General features: G+C 44.0%; 3 protein-coding genes across 4 annotated transcripts; 1 reads left to right on the plus strand and 2 right to left on the minus strand.

Moving 5' to 3' along the window:
- Window positions 1-780: 780 nt before the first annotated feature.
- LOC128310739 (protein regulator of cytokinesis 1-like) lies at window positions 781-4,310 on the minus strand. The gene is made up of 5 exons (XM_053047454.1): window positions 4,170-4,310; window positions 3,705-4,099; window positions 2,302-3,638; window positions 2,095-2,217; window positions 781-1,762 (listed from the first exon to the last, which is right to left on the minus strand). Exons 1-5 carry the CDS (start codon window positions 4,202-4,204, stop codon window positions 1,412-1,414), a joined length of 2,241 nt encoding a protein of 746 aa, XP_052903414.1. The 5' UTR covers window positions 4,205-4,310; the 3' UTR covers window positions 781-1,411.
- Window positions 4,311-4,959: 649 nt separating this feature from the next.
- On the plus strand, window positions 4,960-7,860 carry LOC128297163 (uncharacterized). The gene is made up of 4 exons (XM_053032752.1): window positions 4,960-5,065; window positions 5,210-5,610; window positions 5,688-7,102; window positions 7,167-7,860. The coding sequence occupies exons 1-4, from the start codon at window positions 5,040-5,042 to the stop codon at window positions 7,209-7,211; spliced, it is 1,887 nt and encodes a 628-aa protein (XP_052888712.1). The 5' UTR covers window positions 4,960-5,039; the 3' UTR covers window positions 7,212-7,860.
- Window positions 7,861-10,386: 2,526 nt separating this feature from the next.
- LOC128309368 (mitogen-activated protein kinase kinase kinase kinase 5) lies at window positions 10,387-20,220 on the minus strand. 2 transcript variants are annotated; one of them, XM_053045736.1, is made up of 15 exons: window positions 19,481-20,220; window positions 18,692-19,112; window positions 17,066-17,164; window positions 16,687-16,985; window positions 16,535-16,601; window positions 16,414-16,465; window positions 15,493-15,531; window positions 13,627-13,927; window positions 13,383-13,542; window positions 12,729-13,317; window positions 12,451-12,644; window positions 12,269-12,363; window positions 12,065-12,191; window positions 11,859-11,985; window positions 10,387-11,785 (listed from the first exon to the last, which is right to left on the minus strand). In XM_053045736.1, exons 1-15 carry the CDS (start codon window positions 19,589-19,591, stop codon window positions 11,677-11,679), a joined length of 2,790 nt encoding a protein of 929 aa, XP_052901696.1. In that variant the 5' UTR covers window positions 19,592-20,220; the 3' UTR covers window positions 10,387-11,676. The 2 variants fall into 2 exon arrangements, with proteins under 2 accessions (XP_052901696.1, XP_052901697.1); XM_053045737.1 differs by lacking the exon at window positions 15,493-15,531.
- Between the last annotated feature and the right edge of the window lie 953 nt (window positions 20,221-21,173).

The following is a 21,173-nucleotide window of genomic DNA, read 5'->3' on the forward strand; positions in this document are numbered from 1 at the left end:
GTTAAATATCACTCATTAATATGAATTGTGGAACTGTTCATAAAAATAAAACAAATTTGTTTTGTGTGAAAGCATTTGTTTCAGTTATTATTTGAAGCTTTACGATGTTTATAGATCGTATGGTGGGCAGCGTTTTTTCTTCAATTTCAATTCCATTGATAATGCCAGGATGGAGCGCGAGGAGTAAGATTGAAGACGAAATAGCTGCTAATCGGAAGATCTGACCGTGATAGGGCCCGCCTGGAGAGTCTTTTGATGGTAATGGAGTAGTTCTGTTAACTAAGAACGATCCTATCTTCAGATAACAAATTAAGCGTGAAAATCCGCTTTACTATCTGCTGCTATTAAAACCTTCTACGACCGAGAAGACTCCTCAAGGCATGAAATGTGGCAAATATATTACGTTATATCCGCTTGGAGCTGGGATTGGACCGAGTTTCTTATAAACGGATAGGTAGCCTGGCAAGAAAAAAAAAATAAAAAATGTTTAACAGAACATCGAACGGGTAGCGCTTAACCTCAGGTAATCTAGATAGCCGATTTAGGAATGATAGGCGTAGTTGATTTTCCGTGCTACAGCCGATTTCTTCAAAATCTGCCTCTGCCTCTTTTGGAAGACAGATTGCCATTACACTTTGAACTTATCAAACGTATCCGTTTATGATGTACTCCATTGTACATAAACTCTAGCCTCAACTTTTCTTAACCTAAATAAATATTTATCAACCGTAAAATCGTTTAAAGGAAACTAACTGTGGTTTCGGTTAGTTGATTACATTTCTTTTATTCGTTAACAGTGGATTAAATGGATTTTGTACCGACAATTAAGTAAAATTTCGCATAGCTTAAAATTATTCTCCTATCGATAGCGTTCAGGTGCGTTTTTTTGGGTGTAAATTAGAAAAAAAGAGAGCAAAACCCGCGACCAACCATTTGATTCCAAGGAGGAGTGCATTTAAAGCACATTCGATTGTTCTAAAGTTCAACGCTTGGAATGAAACATAATAATTATAATATATCTTTGTACAGAATGATATTAACCGCAATCCGTTCGAATAAGATCACAATTATGTGTAGGGTCATGTAGCTGAACCCAATTCATTCACTTAACCGAAGGAACAGGTGATCCATTTTGGTACCGCATCAAATCAGTTCCAGTGGAACACATACCCAACGCAATTTAACCATTCTATATCTCGTTCGCCAAAATACTAGCTTCCCTCACACGTACCGGCTCCTTTCGATTGTTTAATACAACATTTCGCAAAGGTTTCGAGTAAAGCCAATGTTTAAGCGTGCACATCTAGCGTGAAGTCGCTCTAATCCAAACGTTTTACGCAGCTTTTACATTTTAAACTTTAAAATTACACAAATATGCAACAACGTATGTGCGCCAGGACGGACTACAGGGTTAGAATATGATGGGACAATTTTTAGCGGCAGGCTTTAGCCGTCTTGAGCCACCTCGCGTATTGTTCACGATCGACATCGAATGGTTCGTTCCGATACCCGGCGATCGCAGGGGCATTGTTGAGCAGGCGACGGGAGAATGCGAAAAGCTGACGGGAGCACCCATAGCAAAGGGAGGTGCCGAAGTTGTTGGTTCAACATTTTCTTCCCCTCCGGTGCAACTGGTGTCGGACGTTGCGAACAATTTCAGCGGTTCCACCATTCGATGTTGCTGCAGCCGAGTGATGCGCCGTGACTGGTGCTTCTCGGGAACCACCGACGATCGGTTGGGAACATTGTTGTCAAAGAAGTTCTAGAATAAGAAGGGGGAAAGGATAACATTTGAATTTGAGGAACATTAGACTCGTCGATCTGTGTGTAATTTGTTTTTTTTTATTCATCAACTACGAGTGTTATTACTTCCTGCAATCTGCATGCTTAGCTAATGATCGGATTTTCGAAGATAAATTGTTTAGTGCGACGAATAGTTTAGTAGTGCCATTAAGAGGTTTTGATGGTTTAATTTATTTCTATATACTTTAAACTATATATATTTTATTTCCTTCACCACAAATTATTTACATACAAACACATACAAACAACACACACAGATCGACCGAATTCCCTTGTTCATTGTAAACATACCTCAATCTTTTCGTAACACACCGATTCCTGTAGAATTGTACCATCGGACGATGTTACAGTCAACGATGGGACTTTAGCCATTGATACGCTGCGTCGTTTGCCCTGCGATTTTCGACGCGAACGCTGAAAAGATTTCGAAAATGGTTCGAAACGTTAGCAGGACTGTTAAGATGTGGTAAACATAAAAATTCAAATAAATTCACCTACCCGCTTCTGTGCAGCTGATCTGCCTGCCTTGGTATCGTACACCTTGATGGCTGGTATTTTCCCCGGTGCTGTTTTCGCAATTGCAAGTTTTGTTCCCGTTCGATTGATTGCGGACGTACCATTGGGTGCAGGACTGTTCAATTCCCGCAGAAGCGATCGCTTTGCGTGCATGGTATTGTTTGTCGGTGTTGCCAGTTTACGCTTTAAATGGGAGCCGGACTTTGCAGCCGATCGCACTAACAAAGGTGTTACCGGCGCTTTCATGGCGGAACTCCCAGCCACTAGACGCGATCGATTGCTGCCCATAATGGAGGATGATTTAATCATTATCGAATCACCGCCACGTCCCGGTGTGCGCCCGACAGATGATACTCCCAGGATTCCGTTTGCTTTTTTCCGGGCGCTCGAGATTTGATACTTGCTTTCTTCTCGCTGCTTCCACTGCTGTTCGATCATCTCCTGGACATCCGTACCGTACACCGTAAACTTGCGTCCGTGCTCTTCCTCGTATTGCTTGCAAGCCTCCAGCAGCTTTGCTTCGATCTTCGGCAGCTGGCAGCTGATCCGCCGCCGTTCCTTTTCCTCCTCTAGCAACTTTCCACCGCGGTTGTTGTACCGTGTCGGATCGCTCGATTTGTTCTCGAGCGCCAGCATGCGATCCCACATCTCCTGTCGCTGGAGCACCATCTGGAAGATCGGTTCGTTCTCGTTGTAGAACACCTTCAAGCTTTCCAGCTCCAGCTCGTGAAGTTTCAGCGTGTCTTCGTTGTATTCCTGCGAGTGGAACGTACTGAAACGGGCCCGCTCATCGGCCGACTTCATGCAGCGTTCCCACCATTCCGTGATTTCGTGCCGGGTATTCTCAACGAATGCTTTCATATTTTCGCGCCTCAAAGTTTCACACCGATCGTGCTCGGCGAACAGCTTGTCGAAGGTGGTTTGTGTATAGGAAGTTAGTTTTTCGAACTTTTTCATGACGCCCGGATCGGTTTCGAGACAATGCCACAATCGCTCCAGCTTACGCCGTACATCGTCGATGTGCTGCTTGAGACTTTCGTACTGGGCTACCGTTTCCTCATGCAGAACACGCAGCCTGTGCATGTTTTCACGCGTCGGTGGAAACTTCCGTGCATTCAGCAGCCGTTGCTGCTCATCGGACAGTGGAATCGTTTCCAGGTAGCCCATGAGTTTCTTCGTTTCACGACGCAGGACGGTGATGTCTTCCAAACGCTGCATCTTCTCGGCCATTAGATGGTCCAGATACGAACGAAATTCGGATATCTCTTGCTCCGTTGGCAGCGGATCCTTCGACAGAATTTGTGGTTCTTCACTAAGTTCTGCAATGTCAAATAAAAGAGCATTAATAACCGATTTCACTTGCATTAAAGGAAAGCTCCTAATACCTTCACACAACGTTTCCATCTCGAGCATATACTCATCGATGGTTTCGTGCCGTTCGTTTAGCTTCCGTCTCATCTGCTCGAGACTCGCATCGAGTGCCGTGCGTTGGTCTAGCAGTGGCTGAGTTGCAGTACCGGGGGGCAAACAAGGGTGTTTTTCACCAAGAAGGCGCTGCAAATTTTCCGCTTCCTGCTGCAGCTGTGCTATTTCCAGCACGAAGCGCTGCTTGCGCTGAAAGCTTTCTTCATACACTTCGTCGAAAAATGACGTCATATGATCCGGCAACCGTTCGGTGTAATCCAAGCACAGGTTCTTGTCGAACATTTCGCTCCACAGCGCGTACATACGATTAAAACCGGCCGTACAGATTGACTGCATGTGCAAATGTATCTTTTGGCTGGAATTAAAAACCGAAATAAAAGAGGATGAATGTGGACCGTTCGCGACAAACACACGCATTGACTTACAATGGATCATCGTCCATGGTTGTTGATGATTCCATTACGATTTGCACGACGTTTTATTGAGGCTCTTTTGTAGATAGACTGTGTAAACTTTCTTTCTAAACAGCAATCCCAACTACACTGGCTACTATGTATCGGGGATGCTTAAAACCACGAGCGAATCGTTTGTTTGTTCACGAAAACCGGCACCAAGCGAAACGATAATGAGCGACGCACACAGCTAGAAACAGACAGTGGAAAAAGTACGTTACAGGAAACGTCTAATTGGCCATTTAAATTCGCTACCCCGCTCGTTTTCAGTTCAATGGCTGCCCACAGTGACATTTAGCGTTTTCGTTCAAATTGTTCGAAAATAACGGGGAAATCAAATTTTGGAATGGATTTTACACACATTCGGGCTATTTTATCGTCCAAGGTGAGCGAAAAAAAAAATTTATACGATTTCTAGTACGAGAAGATTTCCGATTTTATTAACTGTTTCATGCGTAACGAATTTAAAACAAAATGTTTCGATGCAGGGCTTTTTCGAAATTTTTTCTCTTTTTGCTCGAAATCTGTTAAATATTTGTTAGTAAACGATTTCATTTTGACAAATCTACGTCAAGCTTATTTTAAACTGTTTCTTTTTCCACACTTTACAATTAAATTAAAAAAAAACAGCACGATCCAAGGGCAAAATGCAATTCCAACTGACAAATGGTGAGATGTTCGAAAATGCATTCATCGCATTTGAGTGTTGTTACGAAAGTGCATCACTTTGGGGAATTTCGGAACCCCTGAAGTTGTCGGAAACCGGCCACGACTGTTTATGATCTGCACTATAGAATCATTGTATTTTTACGACTTTCTACCGCGATCCCCTACTGCGCGATCATGGAGAGTAAATTAGCCAAGCTGGAGTAAGTATTGCCGCTGGATATTTGCTTCCCGAACTGGCCGAGATAGTTATTTACATCTGAACCATTTCCTTTCTCCGTATTATGCGGCACATCGAACAAAAACACGGTTACACCGATTGCCTCGACCGCGCATTCCCCTCACAGGCGAGACACGATAACAAACTCGCTGGAGATCGTGCACCACAAGATCCGGCTGCTGATGGAGGTGTGGAAGATGTTTTTCGACGAGATCTGCTACCTCGACTATCTAACCTCACTCCCTTCGAGCATCGAACAGTTCCTGGGGGAAATCTACTGCCTGACGATGAACTTTTGCGTCCGAAAGACGCAACAGATACGGGAACTGCAGACCAAAATGTTCGAAATGCGTCGCATACTTGGTGTGACGAACGGCGCGCTGGAAGATGATTGGGACCAGGGCCATACGTCACTCGACCGGAAGCTTACTCAGTTGCAGCAGCGAATAAATTCGCTGCAACAGCAGATAGACGAACGCAAACGATTGATGAAACAATACACACTGGAAGAGGGGCAGTTGCTTAAGGGTTTGTATCCGTTCCGGGCAGTTCGAAGTTTCCGGCCCCTTGCCGATTTATCTTATAGCTTGTATTGTTTGTTGTAGATCTGGGCGAAGTCGCTCCACCACACGATCCGCTGTGTGAAAATTCGGAAACGGGCGTGCTTCCGGACGCGCAAAAGATGACCCAGTTCGCCGATTACCTCACCCGGTTGCGTACGGAAAAGGTGAAGCGTATCGCAACGCGTGACGATCTGCAAACAGACATTCGCAAGAAGGCGCAGCAGCTAGACTGGGTACCGCGGAAGGAACACCACCGGGAGCTGGTAAACGAACAGTCCCTAATTCCTTCGCTGACCCATTTGCAAGAGTTGCAACATCTGGACTATGTGTTGTCGGGGCTGCTGAAGCGTAAGCAGCATCAAGAACAACACACTGCAAACCAACAATCAAAGAAGGCGAAAAAGCAAGAAAAACGCCATAAGCACACCAAGCCGGAAAGTCCGACGCACTGTACGGAAAATAGCAGCGGAACGGAACAGGACCAGCAGCAACAGCAGGATGACCTATGGTCACAGTGTAATGCGATAATCGAGCGCCGAAAGGCAGGTTCGCCACCACCAGCGCCACCTTCATCGCCCGTCTCGGAGGTTAACACGTCCGAATCCGGCCCATGCAGTGGACTGTTCGAGCGGACCATCGCAGCGTACATGCGCGTGGAATCGAAAGCGGGTCGGCCGGCGACGCGGGAGAAAGTCATCGAGGAAATATTCCGACGCTGTCGGGCGGGCATTAACGTGTGGTGGAGCCGTTGTCTCATTCTGCCGCACGAGCGCCAACAGTGTAAGGTGCTGTACACAAACCAGCTGGATGAGGATGCGTTCGTGGCGCACATCGAACAGCAGAAGCTGCTGCAGAGCTACTACCACGAAAACGAGGTCATATTCCGGCTCATCTACCTGTGGGCGGAAAAGTGGAACCAGGCAGTGCAGCTGCAGCGCGAGACTGAAGAGACGGTGGACAAGCAACCGGCAGCCCAGTGTTCGGATGGGGCCAACGCGCAAACACAGGCACAGAAGCTGGCGAAGGCCAACAAGCAGCTGGCATCAATCGGGAAACAGCTGGAGAGCAAATGTCGCGAATTCGAGCAACGGTGTCAGGTGAAGTTCACCATGTATGGCATGCCGGTAATGCAGGTGCTGACGCGATGCCAAGAAAAGCGCGAAAAGCTGATACTACCGGAGAGTTGTAAGCAGCAGCCAGCGCCAGCCCTGCGCACGAAGCCTGCATGTGCCCGGCAGCAACTTTCGCCCGAGATGGCCCTAGAGCTCGGGATGATGTTGCGCGATCTGTTGCGCGAGAAGCACATGGATATGATTATGAAAACACCCAACACGGATTCGGACGATTCCAATGACGATGGTTGCAACAGCAGCGCCGATGAGTGTGAGGTGGACCAGAAACGCGACGATGAACTGCTGGAGGAAGCCTTCGCATCCGCAACTGCGGCAGTCACTACTGTAAGTTGAGGTACTTTTGTTTGTTTGCCGAACAATAAGATCAATTTGTTTCACCCGTTTGCAGAAAAACCGCATGCACCATTCCGTCAACGGGCATCCGGCATCCTGAAGGTGTGGCTTAATAAGCCACATGCCAGCTTGTCGAAGCAGAATCACACATATTTGCGCCTGCAAAGCAAACTAGTTCCACACATTACAAACTCGCAGAAAATCAGTAATCGAACGCGTCGATGATCGGTCGAGTTTTTTTAGAATTAAGAAGATACGCGCGCGCGCCATCCTTGGGAAACCGAGTGCCTTTTTTGAAACATTTTCAAGCTTCCGCCGTTGTTTTGTGGTTCCCTTGCTTTCTCACCCACTCGCCTTTCACTGTATGTTGCCCCCCAGACAGGGCTCTAGCTTACAGTGCCGGTTTTAATATTCCCGTAATGTCGACGGGATCATCTACAGAAGGTTACGAAGTTAGAGGGTGATGGTGATGATCCATCACCATCGAAAACGCATTTTCATTTCATTTATCCCTAGATATAAGAACGGTTACCACGACGAGGTTAGAGAGAGCCTTGACAGGCGGACAATTTATCGTTAGGAATTCGATTTCCCCCAACTTAGCTGCGTTATTTTTATAGCAAACATCCTCTCGCAGTGCATTACGATTCCGAAGCAGCAATCTATTATGCAAACCAATCAAACACACATACACCCGAAACACAGCAAATCGTTAACACATTCAACCAAATAATAAAACAAAAAATGCTTTTTTAATGTTGTCCAAACACGGTGTGGTTGGTTTCCTAAATTTCGGTTTTGTTAAAGAAATCGGAATGAGTCCCGCTTCACTTTTTCAAACTCTTCTTTATTCAACGGTTTTCAACGGGGTTTCTTCAAAACGGGTGTGGAGTTTTTGTTCTTACATCGCATTGGGTAAACAAAGTTGGATTTGCGGAGCAGTAAGCGGAAACAAATGAAGTTTACGAGCACATGTGTAATGTTGTGTTGTGATGCGCCAGAAAACGTGCACCTTTCCTTGCAATTGAATTTAATCGGTCGGAGGTTCTCTTGATGACTCCAGCCTACTGTAGCTTTGTTAGCTTCTCAAACAATCACTTGGCAAAGCATTTATGATTGCCAGAAATCTAGTGTTGTGTTTCATAAATCTTGTGAAGCGAGTCATTCACAGTGTCCTTCCAACCAATGGGACGATTTACGAATTAGAAACTAGAATAGTTACAAAAGGAATAGTCAACTCAATACGCAGAAGCGTAAAATCATGATCTTTCTCTCTCCTGAAGCGATTCATGAATCTTTGGCCTTTCTTAAAAATTAAGGATGCCTGAATACACGGAAATTTAGGATCCTTTGGAGTGTTTCGTGACTCCATGAGAATGTATGAATCTTACGAAAAGTGATTCAGAGTCATTCATTAAGATTCAAAAATCGGCGAATCCGACTAAATCAGCATTGCAGAAATCTCTCTCATTCTGATTCTTATCTCTTATGCATTGCAACTTTCGCAACTATTGCCGTACCGCTTATCATTCTGTTTGAAGCTAACTTAGAACAACCTGCTGGGCACTTCTGCCTATGATTCAGTGAGTTGCGCAGTGCTCAGCTCTTCAAAAGGAGCTACTTCACACACCACTACACATGTACCATGTATTTGTTAAACGATTAATCACCTTTAAACGATACTTGACAGCCTAATACCAATGTGCCTGAAACCCTGAAACTATCCCCTATCGCCGCAGTTGTTTTTGTTCCCAAGAAAGTTGCTGCCGTTTTGTGCAGATGTTCCGTTCTATTATGGCCACCGTTGTTTAACCTTGTTCTGTCGTGTTCGTTTGTTTTGCTCCTCTGCGTACGATCAATTACACTTGATTTGCTTCCCGCTTTTTTCCTCCTCCTCTGTTGGTTTTTACGCTTGTGTGTGTTTGTGTTGTTGTTTGTTTTCTTTACATATTCAATCCAACTTGTTTATAGTTTACTATTTTTTTTTTACAATCTATGCTGTTCTGCACAGTTTCGATTTCTGCGGTTGCAGTTTGATCGCTTTCTTCCCCAATTAGTGATCGGGGTTACGGCGATATATATATCTTCTATCCAAACCCATCGAAACGCACACACTTCTTTCGCCTATATGCACTAATGAACTTAAACGTCTAAAAACTGACTTGCGTGTGGTTGACTTGCGTATTGGGAAAACGTTTTCCACTTGCTTTCTCTTCATACCGGGAAACAGTTGTTTCTTCGTATCGGGGGGCACAGACATAACCCTTACTTAGCAATCTCAAGATAGTGTAGAATAGTATTAGGTAATAGTTAACTTAACGGTGTACAATATTATTTGTTTAAAAAAAAAAAAACAACGATACATAACGAACGAAACTACAAATTCTACGCGTGTACACGAAAACACCTCTATATAGTGAGAAAATGCAACTGGTGCACGCAACAATGCACATTTTGGGAAGGGTTTTTCTTTTCGACAATGTTTTTTTGAATGTTTGGTCGTGGAATAGGTCAGAGCACAACAAGCTCTTTGAAATGTGTGTTGGGATGAGATGGGTGGTCCATTTGTTGGAATTATTTGTTCATTGCTAGAGCCCTATAATTGGCACTGGAACTACCTACTCAAAAACAGTACAATATTTAAGCATAATTTCCAGTAAATGAAATCAAAAACGAAACATTAACTTAGTAACAGATTAAAAGTTTTAAAGAACTTCAAGAACCTGCTCCAAATTCACAGCGGATTTTTACGCAGAATGATCCTCAACAGGCACATGATGATGGTTTACAAACAATACGATGGTGGTGCTTCATGTTGACACAGTGAACTCTGTCCAAATAAACCAGCACTTGTAAACATTCGCATAGTTATTAAACAGGCTTTCCACTCTAAAACCATATGCATTTACTGTCAGTGTAATTGTGATTCGTTCTCACTGGCATCCGTGTGCTAATATCGACAGTGGGTGTTCCATTGTTTTGTGGATAGCTTTACATACTAGTTCGCTTGTTCATGTCCTGTCCTTAACTGTGTTTGTATCATGCTTATTTTTTGTCTATTTACTGTATAGTACGGTTCGTTTGTTTGTGTGTTCCCACTATGGTTTACTATTTTCAACTGTTTGAATTTATTGCTATATGTGTTATATTTTATCATTATCACTTGCTTTGTTCTTGTTTTCGGTGTCCGTTTTCTGTTTGCTTTTGTTCTTACGCTCCCCATACACTTGCGGCCTTCATAGGAAGGGTGAAGAAAACAAAAAACGAGACACGCGCAAAAGTGTGAATTATGGAATTGTGTTTTTTTTCTGGTTTTGTTTTGCAAATGCATAAGTTTTACAACGCTTTATCATATTGAGTCTCTCTAATAGTAACAGACACACATACACACACACACATATGCATGCGTGCTATACGTGGGCAAATTGCAACTGTTTGATTTAGCAATTTCCGTACAATCAGATTAGAGAAGCAGGTTCGTTTTTTGTTTTTTGTTATGTAACGTGTTTAATGGTGCTATTATTCGGCGCAAACATTGCCCCCAAAATGCTAGGGTTTTAGTAGAGTTTGTGTAAATAGTTTTCCATCAGTAGTATGGCGCTTTTGCTCTCGTTTTATTGCAATCCGTGAAGTAAGTGTTCGTAGTGATCTCAATCCAGTCTAGTTGTGTACAGTTCTCCTGGGGTCCGATACATTTTCGCGCGATTTGGAACATTCCCGTAACAGAATCATTGAACAGAGATACGAAAGAATTGTTTTGCTTTATATAAAAATATACTCTTTCCCCTATACTGCTCTCTGTCTGTCCGATCTGATAGGGATTGCTTCTTGAGGTGTTTGTTGCACTTTTCGTACTGTGGCGCGTGTAAACAAACCGTTTGGCAAACTGGTTAATTGGTTCCGTATCTTCAGGTATTGCGCCACTACTATCATAATGTATTGCAGTCCACTTGTGTCCGACGTTCCGTGGAAATGGTTTTTTTTTCACCCAATTGCCACATATTACCGAAAAGCAAAGCATAGTGTGTTTGTGAATTAAATTCAACACTGCCTGTCTAAGGCAATTCATAACTGGATAGTAATACTTATATAACAAAATGGGAAAAATTAATGTCTGTTGTTCTTTAAAATCTCGATGTTCGAGCGAATGTGTTTTGGAGCAAAAAAAAAGGAATATTAATGATCTTTATGATTTAGGAGAGTCTTTATAAACGCTGTACCGAAATACAGAACGATATTATTGAGAAGTAAGCTTTTTTGTTTTGTTTGTTGTTTGTCAAATGTATGGATCAAATGCGCGCTAAAAATAAGATTAATACTTTTCGGGACACGTTACGTTTTCCCTATTCCGTGTTGTTCGTTCGTGCACTGTCCTTCCCGCCAATGTTCCGATCTAACGTTCTAGCATTGAACATCAATATCAAATTGATGCCTCTCGCTTAAAATGAAAACAACACCCGCGTGGCTTCAAAACCCGTTGAGCGGTGCGCTAATGAAACGAATTTTAAAACGGACCTTCTTCGTGCTACTTAGCTCGCTGTGAAACAAACAATTGTTTTGTCTATTTAGTAACTTGCTTCGTGGCCCGCCAATATGTACAGATCGTGCCCAACATCACTCGTTCCTTCGCCACTGTCCGCACGGATGGTTCGGCTTTGCAGCATTACCACTTTGCTGAAAATATTCAAGAGCGAGAGAGGGAGCTATTAATTCTGTTATTAGGTGTGACGAATAGCAAACAACGTACTTGTCACTGCCGATAAGCTCATAGATCCGGCTCGTATCGGTAATTTCCTGCGTAATCTCACCATTCCTCAGCGAGCGGCCCTGCATACCGTATTTGTGAAACGCTAATACACTATCAGTTAAACAGACTGTAAAATAACGCAGAAGGGCAAGAAAAATATGTTACAAAACGTATCAAACACGATTAAAGAAGGAGACCATTCTCACCTATGCTTTCGATTACAAAACTAAATTCCACGCGCGATATGAGCTTACGGCTCTGCTTTGGGAAACCCTGAATGTCAACGATTTGTACGAAACGATCGTAACACACTAATATCGCATCCTTTTCAATCTGCAATGGGAGAAACTCGTTAGTGTTGTTTTCGTAAAACTTCATCTACCACAAGTACACGACGAACGCGGCTCTACCTGATGCACTTTTATTGGTCGAAGCGTATCTCGCCGGTTTATGACCGTTGCCATACCGTCCATCTCTTCGACGGTGGTATTAAACCAACTGGGGGCTGTTAGTAGAAAGAAGATAAACGTTTACATTAAAACAAAATACATCGTACAGCGTACATTGATTATTCCCGTGTTGCGCTACATACTGCTGTTGGTATTGATCAAATCCAGCTTTAATGATTCGTTCGGTCCTTTTCTCACATTCACACACACGATCGGATATTCGAGTTCGGGTGTGATAATCATTTCGAACACGTTCGAGTTTGCACCGTAGTACTGTATATTACCGGATGGCCATTCGCATTGCTTTAGCAGCATAAACTTGTTCAACGGATCGTACCTAAAACAAGCGCGAAAAAAAAACGGAGGGGGGGAGTTATTGCAAGCTCTTATTGAGCTTTACCATCCATACAAACAAACTTACCATTGCATCAGAAAGATCCCGGTTGCCATCGAACCGCACAGATACTTGTAGCCATTGTACGGATTGCGCGTCACGCAACACTGCATGCAACCCTTCGTATCGGGAACCTTCGTCGTCAGTGCGAACTTGCGCGGTACCAGCTTCTCCGGGATCTTCTTCATGTGCATTGAGAAGCGGTGCGTCTGCTTGGAATGTAACGCCAGCAGGTCGTGCCGGTACAGTTGGGTCGTTTTGCCCGACAGCGACATCAGAATGTCCTTGATCACGTACAACCAAACGGTACGGCGCGGGTACAGCTGCTCGATTGCCGCGTCATGCAGCTCGTTCAGATTTAGATTAAAGATGCCTTCCTCGGCCCCGATCAGCAGGTGCTGATCGCGCGTTTCCGGATGTATCCATGAGGCTGTGCAGTTGATGTGCAGCGGACAGTCATTAAACACCTTCGAAAAGCAGGCGCCCATATGTACTTTCGGCGTTGGCGGTAACCCGTTCGAAACGGGTCGGGGTGGCGTATGCCGCCGGGTGCGATGATGTCGCTTCGGGGGAATGGGTGGTGTGTTGTTTAGCAGATCCGGTTGCGATTCGGAAGCTGTGTGATCGATTTAAAATCCAATTTTAAAGCTATTTCGATGTGTTTTAGCTACGCATACATACCTCCCTCACTGTTGCCATCGCCGTCACTTAAACTACGCTGCCTGGAAGACTTGTCGATTCCCTTAAACAGTTCATTCAGCTGATCCATTGAATGTCGCTTGCTATCGCTATTACTACTCCCATGTTCTTGTGGTTCACACATAGCCGTAGCTCCATTTTGCTAAAAAGGCGAATCAAAACATACAAAAAAATTATTAACTCGTTAACTCGGTTATGCTCGTGAAAACATATCGACAAAACGTACCGCATTTAGCTGCTCTAGTTTTGCGGTCAACTGATCCATTGCATCGTAGCTGAGCGTCGAATCGTCCCGACCATTATTGTCATAATCCGATGCCGTCGACAGGCCCGCCGACAGGTAGCTGCTGCTGTCCGACGCAATCAGACTGTCCTCGTCGTCGAGCAGGTGGTGGTGATGATTGCTGCCACCGATCGCACCACCCCCCGGACCGTTCCCGGTACGATGCTGCTGCCCATTGCTGCCGGATAGTATGTCATCGTTCGAACACACCAGCAAAGAATTATCGTGCAGCGGTAGCGTACGCCTTGCGTGTGCAATGCCGTTAATTTATCGAAAGTCGCAATGAAACGGAATATAGAAAAATAAAGGAATAAAACTCAGCGTTAAAAACTCTCGCTTATAAACGCCTTTTTACGGCGTAAACAAATATCAACAAACTCAAAATAATGTTGAAGGTGTTGAAGAGTACGTATACTAAATATAGGATGACCACACCATTCGAATCCGCAAGGGAGTACGCACGTTCCAACGTCCAAACATACAACAGATGAAAGAGCAAATTTAAAGCCACATTTCATTTAACAAAAAAAAAAAGAACACACTAAATGAAAATACCAATTAGAAAAAGCAGCGCTTTTGGGAAGCATTCCTGTTCTGCAAAAGCAATGCACGATTTCTTACGATGTTAGAAAATAGTGTGCTATTTACGTGCTAATCGGCAAAACAAACCAAGAATGTAATCTTTTTATTAGTTTTCGTTTATTTGTGGTTGTCGTTATTCGTGTTGTTTTAGTTTAAATGACGTGGGACGCTACCGTGGAAGGTGTTAAACAGGGCATCACATTGCGGCCCATAATGAGTTAGCTTGTGTTTTCATATTAGTTCACCAATTACAGCACTACAGTCAATTTTTGGAAGGAATAGTATCAGTACGTGGACATGCCTGACCGTGTGGCGGTTGGTGATAGGAGGGCTGGGGAACGATCGTGAGTGTGAAAACATTTGCCCAACAAGATGCAAATCGGATAAACTGGGGCGGTGCCTTTTTCCTTTAGAATGCTAAGATTACGTGATTATGTGTGATGGAGGAGCATGGCAGTAGATAATGATTGAATGGTTCAGACTGTGGTTGTGGTTGAGTTGCTGTGAGCGAGTGTATACGTGTGCCCGGGTAAGTTACTTTACTGTAGGAATGCGTGTCTTCAAGAACTTTAAGCGACTGTTTCGATAGGGCACGCGGATTAAAGCTTCATTGTGCAGAAGGCAATACAGGATTTTACACATCAGAATTGAATGGTTAAATAGCATTTGTACAACCCTTCAAAATTCACTCGTACGTCCATTGATATTCCAAAGATCGTTTCATAGAGCACCGATCAACGAGATTAACAATTATTCAATTTTATTCGACTTCAATAAATTTGTTTCTAACATTATTATTTCGGTCTCTGCTTCCTCGCGTGAGTAGGATAGAATTTTAAGGCTGTAAAATGGCTACGTTAACAATCATATAAATGGTGATAATGTTTTCCCACCAAAATGAAGTCAAAATGTATACACACAACAGCAGCAAGGAAACGGCATTAGAATGACACAGCATAAACCATTTTTTCCCAATTTCGGTATTTGCTTAAGCATGAGCGGAAGGGCGGTGTAAAGAACCCAAAGTTTGGGGAACTTTCGGGAAAGGGCATATTCTTGAATGAACTATACATGAGCGCTTATGCGAAGAGAGCTGATATATTGCATGATGGTGGAATGGAATTACACTCTCGGTGGGATAGAAAAAAAAAAATGCCTTTGCTATAGGAGCACGAGAAGGTGGTGAATGGTACAATGGTACAATGTGGCGTTGCGGATGTCTGTTACCTTATCTTCAACTCCTCGTCTATATAATGCAATAGACTCCTAGAAAAAAGAAAAAAAACATAGAAGAAAAAAAAACGCAAGACAGATATGGCACCAGTTATTGTTTTAGAATGGAATGTTTAAGAAATAAACAGAGAGAAAGAGAGAGGGAGAGAGAGAGAGAAACAGACAGTATAAGATGTTTTCATAGATAGAACACGTTCGGAACATCTTACTTAAAATCGTGGCGTAGCGTGTGAAAGGACGTTCACCAGAGGTACAATGGAAAGGAGCATGGTTTAGACGACCGTAAGCTATGTAACGCGAAGCAAATGGTACACCGTTTGGGTACTAGTATTCAAATTAGAAGTAATTGACTGTCCTCTCCTGAACACAAGAGTACAACACATTAACATATTTAATTCTAGTTAGCCGCAAGTGAAAGGGTGAATTTGTTAAATTCATTTGTTGGTTTTTTTTACGCTTAACATAACATACAATGTATCTTAGCCGAATATGTCAGAATTTTTAGAACAAAATGAGTAACACCGCTTGTTTGTATGCATTTTTGTGAATGTGTGTGTGTATGTGATTTTGTTGTTTTCCATGGTGGTAACGGTTAAAGTGCATTATCAACCGACATTAATTAATGGCGCATTCGGGTAAAAGTAGTTAGAATTTCCTTCGCTTTCCTATTCACTGTAGCGTGTGTGAAGTAATGTTACCCGTCTTTGCAATGGGATACAGCTAAACAGAATAGCATAATGCTAAGCGTATATCGGTTTAATCAACGTGTTACTAAAGTTAAGTAGCTTTGCGGAGGACATCTAGGACTTTCTAACAGCACTTTACGAAAAATATATGCAATACTTTAAACCCTCTTCATCGCATCGAAAAATCTTATCTTAGAAAAAGTGATAGATAAAAGCCCAGCATACTTACATATCACTCGGTAGTGTTTCGGGACTAGATGAACGCTCATTTTCCAACAGTTCTAAAATTGTAACAAAGCCGGTTATGAAATTACATTATATGACGTTGATTCACAACCCATTCAACTCACTGCAATGGTAAACAGAATTGGAGGAATGCATTCGACTCGTAATTCTCTGCGGTCCATTTGCGATGGCCTGCGAAATGCGTTAAAAGCAGAAACATAATTAATATAACTTCTTCTATTGTCATGTGCCCCTAAAAACCAAAACGAATCATTACTCCTTCTTCCTCCGTATCCTGGTAGTAGTAGCTCGCGTGCGGGCTGTGATATTTTTGCAGCAGCTCCTGCGGCAACCGGATGGACATGTCCGACTGGAAGAAGGCATGCTGCAGCAACCGTTCCGCCGTCGGCCGCTTTTTGGGATTCTTCGTGAGTGCCACCTTCAGAAAGGAGTGAAAATTGGTACTCCAACGATCTTTCTCCTTCAGTGTCGGTGGTTTGAAACCGCTCTTGGACATCAGAAAGAGTGCTCGCATCGGGTGCAGATCAAACATGGGCGGCTGCAGTTCGGCTAATTCTGTGCAAAATCGATCGTGAAAACGTGATCGTGTGATTAGTACGGTTGTCCCGATTGGTGACATTGTTATTCTCCCCTACCGATCGCAGTAATACCACAGGCCCATATATCGCACAGATGATTGTAACCACCTTTCCGTTCAACGGCCGCCACCTCCGGCGCCATCCAGTATGGTGTACCTAAAAAAAGAAAAAAAATAATACTAATTAATAAGTAATTGATGGTATTGTTTGTTTTGTTAGATGCGATATTTCAACCAAAAAAAAAAAACCTGAATTTAAATAAAACTAAATATTATACTACATTATATGATCACATTATTCCATACATTTCCCTTCTGTGCCATAAAAGGTTAGGCCGTGAAACAAACCCCGCCTCGCCACAACCAATTGTCCCTTTTATACGACTAAAGCACCGACTAAATCGCGTTATCTTATCATGTGCTGCCTGCAAAAAAACAAAACAAAGTAGGCATCTGCTATATTTGCCTATACTATGCTAATTCAGTATCAGTAGCCGCGATTTCGAAGCGGTTCTGGACAGCACATTGCTGTGCTTTATGTAATGCAACCGTACACTGGAAACAAATAGATGTACAGTAAAGTAAATTAAATAATGGTTGAATAATTTAACTCAATGCTTCCACAATCCCATATCACTATCGGTGCTCTCATCCGAAAGCACACACACACATAGCCACCCACACGGTCGCTGTTCCAAACGCCGGGGGGCAAATGGTGGTAAATGTAGTGTGTCCATTCGATTAAAAATCGTTTCAACACCCTCGCGCTCGCATACCCAAAAGCCAACCCGACTCAAACCGATCCGAACCGCGTCGAATGAAGATCGCATCACATCCGTCACGCGTCGCGAATCACCTTTTTGCCTTGAGTAGCACACCACACCAATGGCAATACAGCACGGGCCATAACGTGACGAATGCACTTGACTGTCCATAAAATGTCGGGCAACTTTCGCAGAAACAAATAGCAAATTTGAAGCATCTTTACTACGCTACTGGATCAGCTGTTTCGAGAATCTATTGCAGCAACAAATGTTGTCCCTTAAGCATTGCATGAATCCATCGCTTGTTTTCCGCATATCGCGTGGTATGTTAATTGATAAACGAGCCTTCTGCAGTCTAATGGCCATTAAAGCGTAGTAACAATTGGCTACGTAAGAGTCGTGCCACTGGATAGCGCATATCAAGGGGTCCAGGAAACGGAATGCACTCAAACAAAAGCTTCATAACGTGCATAACACCTGAACGGCGCAGGATATGTTTTCAACTACTTTAGCTTCCTTTTACTCGACACCTCGGCAGCAGGGAAACGAAATTAGCCCATTTCGTGCAGCCCTAATGCGAACTCTGGAGGGGGTAACAGTTAACATCCAACATCCCAAAAGCGCCATACGTTTGATATTGCGTGCTGGAAAACGGTTGAAATCAACCGTGGCAGAAGGGGGAAAACAAAAAAATAAAAACCCTCCGACTGCACCAGGTGCGCAAAAAACCAACCAAAGACCCACAATTGCGGAAAGTGAAAAGTTTACACGGGTGTACGATCACAATCCACACGCACACACCTCGCGCGATCGATTTACACTTTCGATCTCTCGATCGGCGAAACGTAACGGAAAGATGGTAAGCCGATGCCGGAAGCATCGGTATCCCCTTGCAACCCTCCCCCGATCCGGGCTCTTACCGATGAAACTTCGACGCTTGTTGATGGTGGCCGTGATCTGGGCGCTCACACCAAAGTCGGCCAGCTTGACATCGCCCCGCTCGGTAAGTAGAATGTTCGCGCCCTTAATGTCCCGGTGAATTTTGCCCATCGAATGGAGATAGGAAAGACCGCGGAGCGTTTCCCGGCACATGTACGCAATCTGCAGCTCGGTCAGCGGACCGGTCACCTGGTAGATGTCCTGTAGGCTTCCCCCGCCGCAGTACTCCATGCAGATCCAGAGCTTATCGTGGCGCATGTACGAGCCATAGTACGAGATGATGTTCGAGTGCCGGCAGTCGCGCATCATCAGTATCTCCTGCTGGATGATCTGGATGTCATCGCCCGGCTCGAGCTTGATGACTTTGATCGCAGCGAGATCGTTCGACTGCAGCTTCTTGGCCTGAAAATAAGGAAAAGACAAAAGCAGATCTCTGATGAGTGGATGTTCAAAACTCTTGGCAGCTTCGCATAAACGAGAGGAATGTAATTATAATAGACTGGAGGATACCGGGGCACCGAACGAGGAATGATCGGGCAGGACAGAGAGGGAACGGGAATGTGCTCGGGATCTGGGAATAATTAAACACTTTCGCTCTCGGGTCCCGGTACACGGTACTGAGTGTGATCTAAAATTATCATCAACAACGGAATTGAGAACAACTCTAATGCCCAGAATCCCAGCAACGCGCGCACACACACGCACACCCATTCTGGCCGACCCGATGGAATGTTTGCGGTAAGTGATTGCCCTTCCCTGCTTTCACGCACCTTGTACACATCGCCGTACGTCCCGGAACCGATCTTGTGGATCAGCTCGTACTCGTCCTCCGGATTGCGGCGGGAGATGGCCGAACTCAGTATGGGGGTTGGATGCGACATTCTGCCAGCATTTTCCACCTGGCCTGCTCCGTAGCGGATACCGGATGCGTACGCGTAACCGAACACTTTTGCGCTTTCTTCACCCAAACACGCGACACCACACTCCCCTTGCTGCCTTTGTTCCCTTTCGCGTACCAACCTCCCGCTGGAGAAGGGTTGGAGCAGAATCTGGCTAGCGTATCACACCACGCACGCACACACACACACAGCGTTACAAAAACGAAACCACAAACAACGCAGTACAATTCCCGAAGGATGATTACGATGGCCAGCTAGAATGCTGTCACCAACTCTTCTTGACCGATCCTTAATTGCTGACCAGCAACAATGGGCAATCCCAGCAACAGCTGCACAAGGTTCCGCACCAAAATTTTCGATGTTTTTCTCCTACGTACAATATCTGACACAATTCTTTATCTGGGCCCACCCCACAAGTGTAGCAAAACACTGACTGCTCCAGCTGCGTTCGGTATGCAAACCGATACGGTGGACGGGTTTGTCTGGCCGTGTGGTACACCGAACAGGAAACAATAGGCAATAACGACACCCCCCCACACGCACACACGCACACGTACACGTATCGAAGGACTTAGGACAACAATCTGCCTTTTTTGCTTTCGCTCGTTGTCCCGTTGAGTTTCGTTGCTGGGCCCAACAATAAAACGTCTGTGTTTTGACAGGCTGACTATCAGGTGCGTAGTACACCACCACAGTGGTGAGAGGTAGCGTTCGATCGAATGTGCTTGCTGTCTTTGTTACTCCAGTGCGGATTGGTGCTATGACGTACCAAAGTGAGGTGTAAGACGCGATGTAGTATGGAACAGACTGTGCAAGGTGTTGACATATCGGCCAAACACAATGGGTGTTATATAGGTCAAAATTAAAATGTATAATTTGAAAGGGAATTTATGCCGCAACATAAAACATTTCACCTTTTCCTTTTTCCTAAAATCCAGTTTTGCTCATATAAACCATTTCTTTCCAACTTACTTCAATGTAATCTTCCTAAAAATCGCCTAATTCGCTGCATAAATTGAATGCAGAGAAGAAAGTCGACTCGCTGACTTTGAAGTATAAACGAAATTGCACCAGGATTCGACTTACGCGGAAATTCGAGTTACGCCCCAGCCAACCAGACTACGACCACAGAGTCTGATTAGGGTCGTAGAATTTTCATTTGTTCTACACTACGACTTTGTGGTCGTAAAAGCAGATTGGTTCGAAATCGTGCTATTTTATATCATAGCCTCATCATATTTCACCGAACTATCGAAACATTTCATCGATTTCAGTTGTAGTTTCAAATCTGTTTCGATAAATGTCATACAGCTTATCGAAGATAGCGATATATTTCGTTTTTTCCTATCTGTCATGTCAGAACAATTGTCAACACTTCCTTTGATATAAACCGTGTGTTTCTGTGTTTCAGGCAATCAATAGTGTTTTTGAAGCTAATATTAGCTATCTTTTAGCTATTTGAAACGTAAGTAGCCGTAAATATTGTTAAGCGAGTATAATCTGATTATGATTCCTTCGATTTTCAGTGATAGGAATGGATTACGCTGCAAAAATAAGGAGAAGC

This window comes from Anopheles moucheti, chromosome 2 (assembly GCF_943734755.1).
Source record: "Anopheles moucheti chromosome 2, idAnoMoucSN_F20_07, whole genome shotgun sequence".
NCBI classification, from domain to species: domain Eukaryota; kingdom Metazoa; phylum Arthropoda; class Insecta; order Diptera; family Culicidae; genus Anopheles; species Anopheles moucheti.

Excerpts from the sequence above, each read along its gene's own strand:
- LOC128309368 (XM_053045736.1), bottom strand. The coding sequence starts at position 19,591 with ATGTCGCATCCAACCCCCATACTGAGTTCGGCCATCTCCCGCCGCAAT. Across the intron at positions 17,165-18,691 it reads CAAGCGTCGAAGTTTCATCG|GTACACCATACTGGATGGCG; the intron begins GTAAGAGCCCGG and ends TTCTTTTTTTAG. Across the intron at positions 16,986-17,065 it reads CTGTGGTATTACTGCGATCG|AATTAGCCGAACTGCAGCCG; the intron begins GTAGGGGAGAAT and ends GATTTTGCACAG.
- LOC128297163 (XM_053032752.1), top strand. The coding sequence starts at position 5,040 with ATGGAGAGTAAATTAGCCAAGCTGGA. Across the intron at positions 5,611-5,687 it reads AGAGGGGCAGTTGCTTAAGG|ATCTGGGCGAAGTCGCTCCA; the intron begins GTTTGTATCCGT and ends TGTTTGTTGTAG. Across the intron at positions 7,103-7,166 it reads CAACTGCGGCAGTCACTACT|AAAAACCGCATGCACCATTC; the intron begins GTAAGTTGAGGT and ends ACCCGTTTGCAG.
- LOC128310739 (XM_053047454.1), bottom strand. The coding sequence starts at position 4,204 with ATGGAATCATCAACAACCATGGACGATGATCCATT. Across the intron at positions 4,100-4,169 it reads ACCATGGACGATGATCCATT|CCAAAAGATACATTTGCACA; the intron begins GTAAGTCAATGC and ends TTTTAATTCCAG. Across the intron at positions 2,218-2,301 it reads GATCAGCTGCACAGAAGCGG|CGTTCGCGTCGAAAATCGCA; the intron begins GTAGGTGAATTT and ends AAATCTTTTCAG.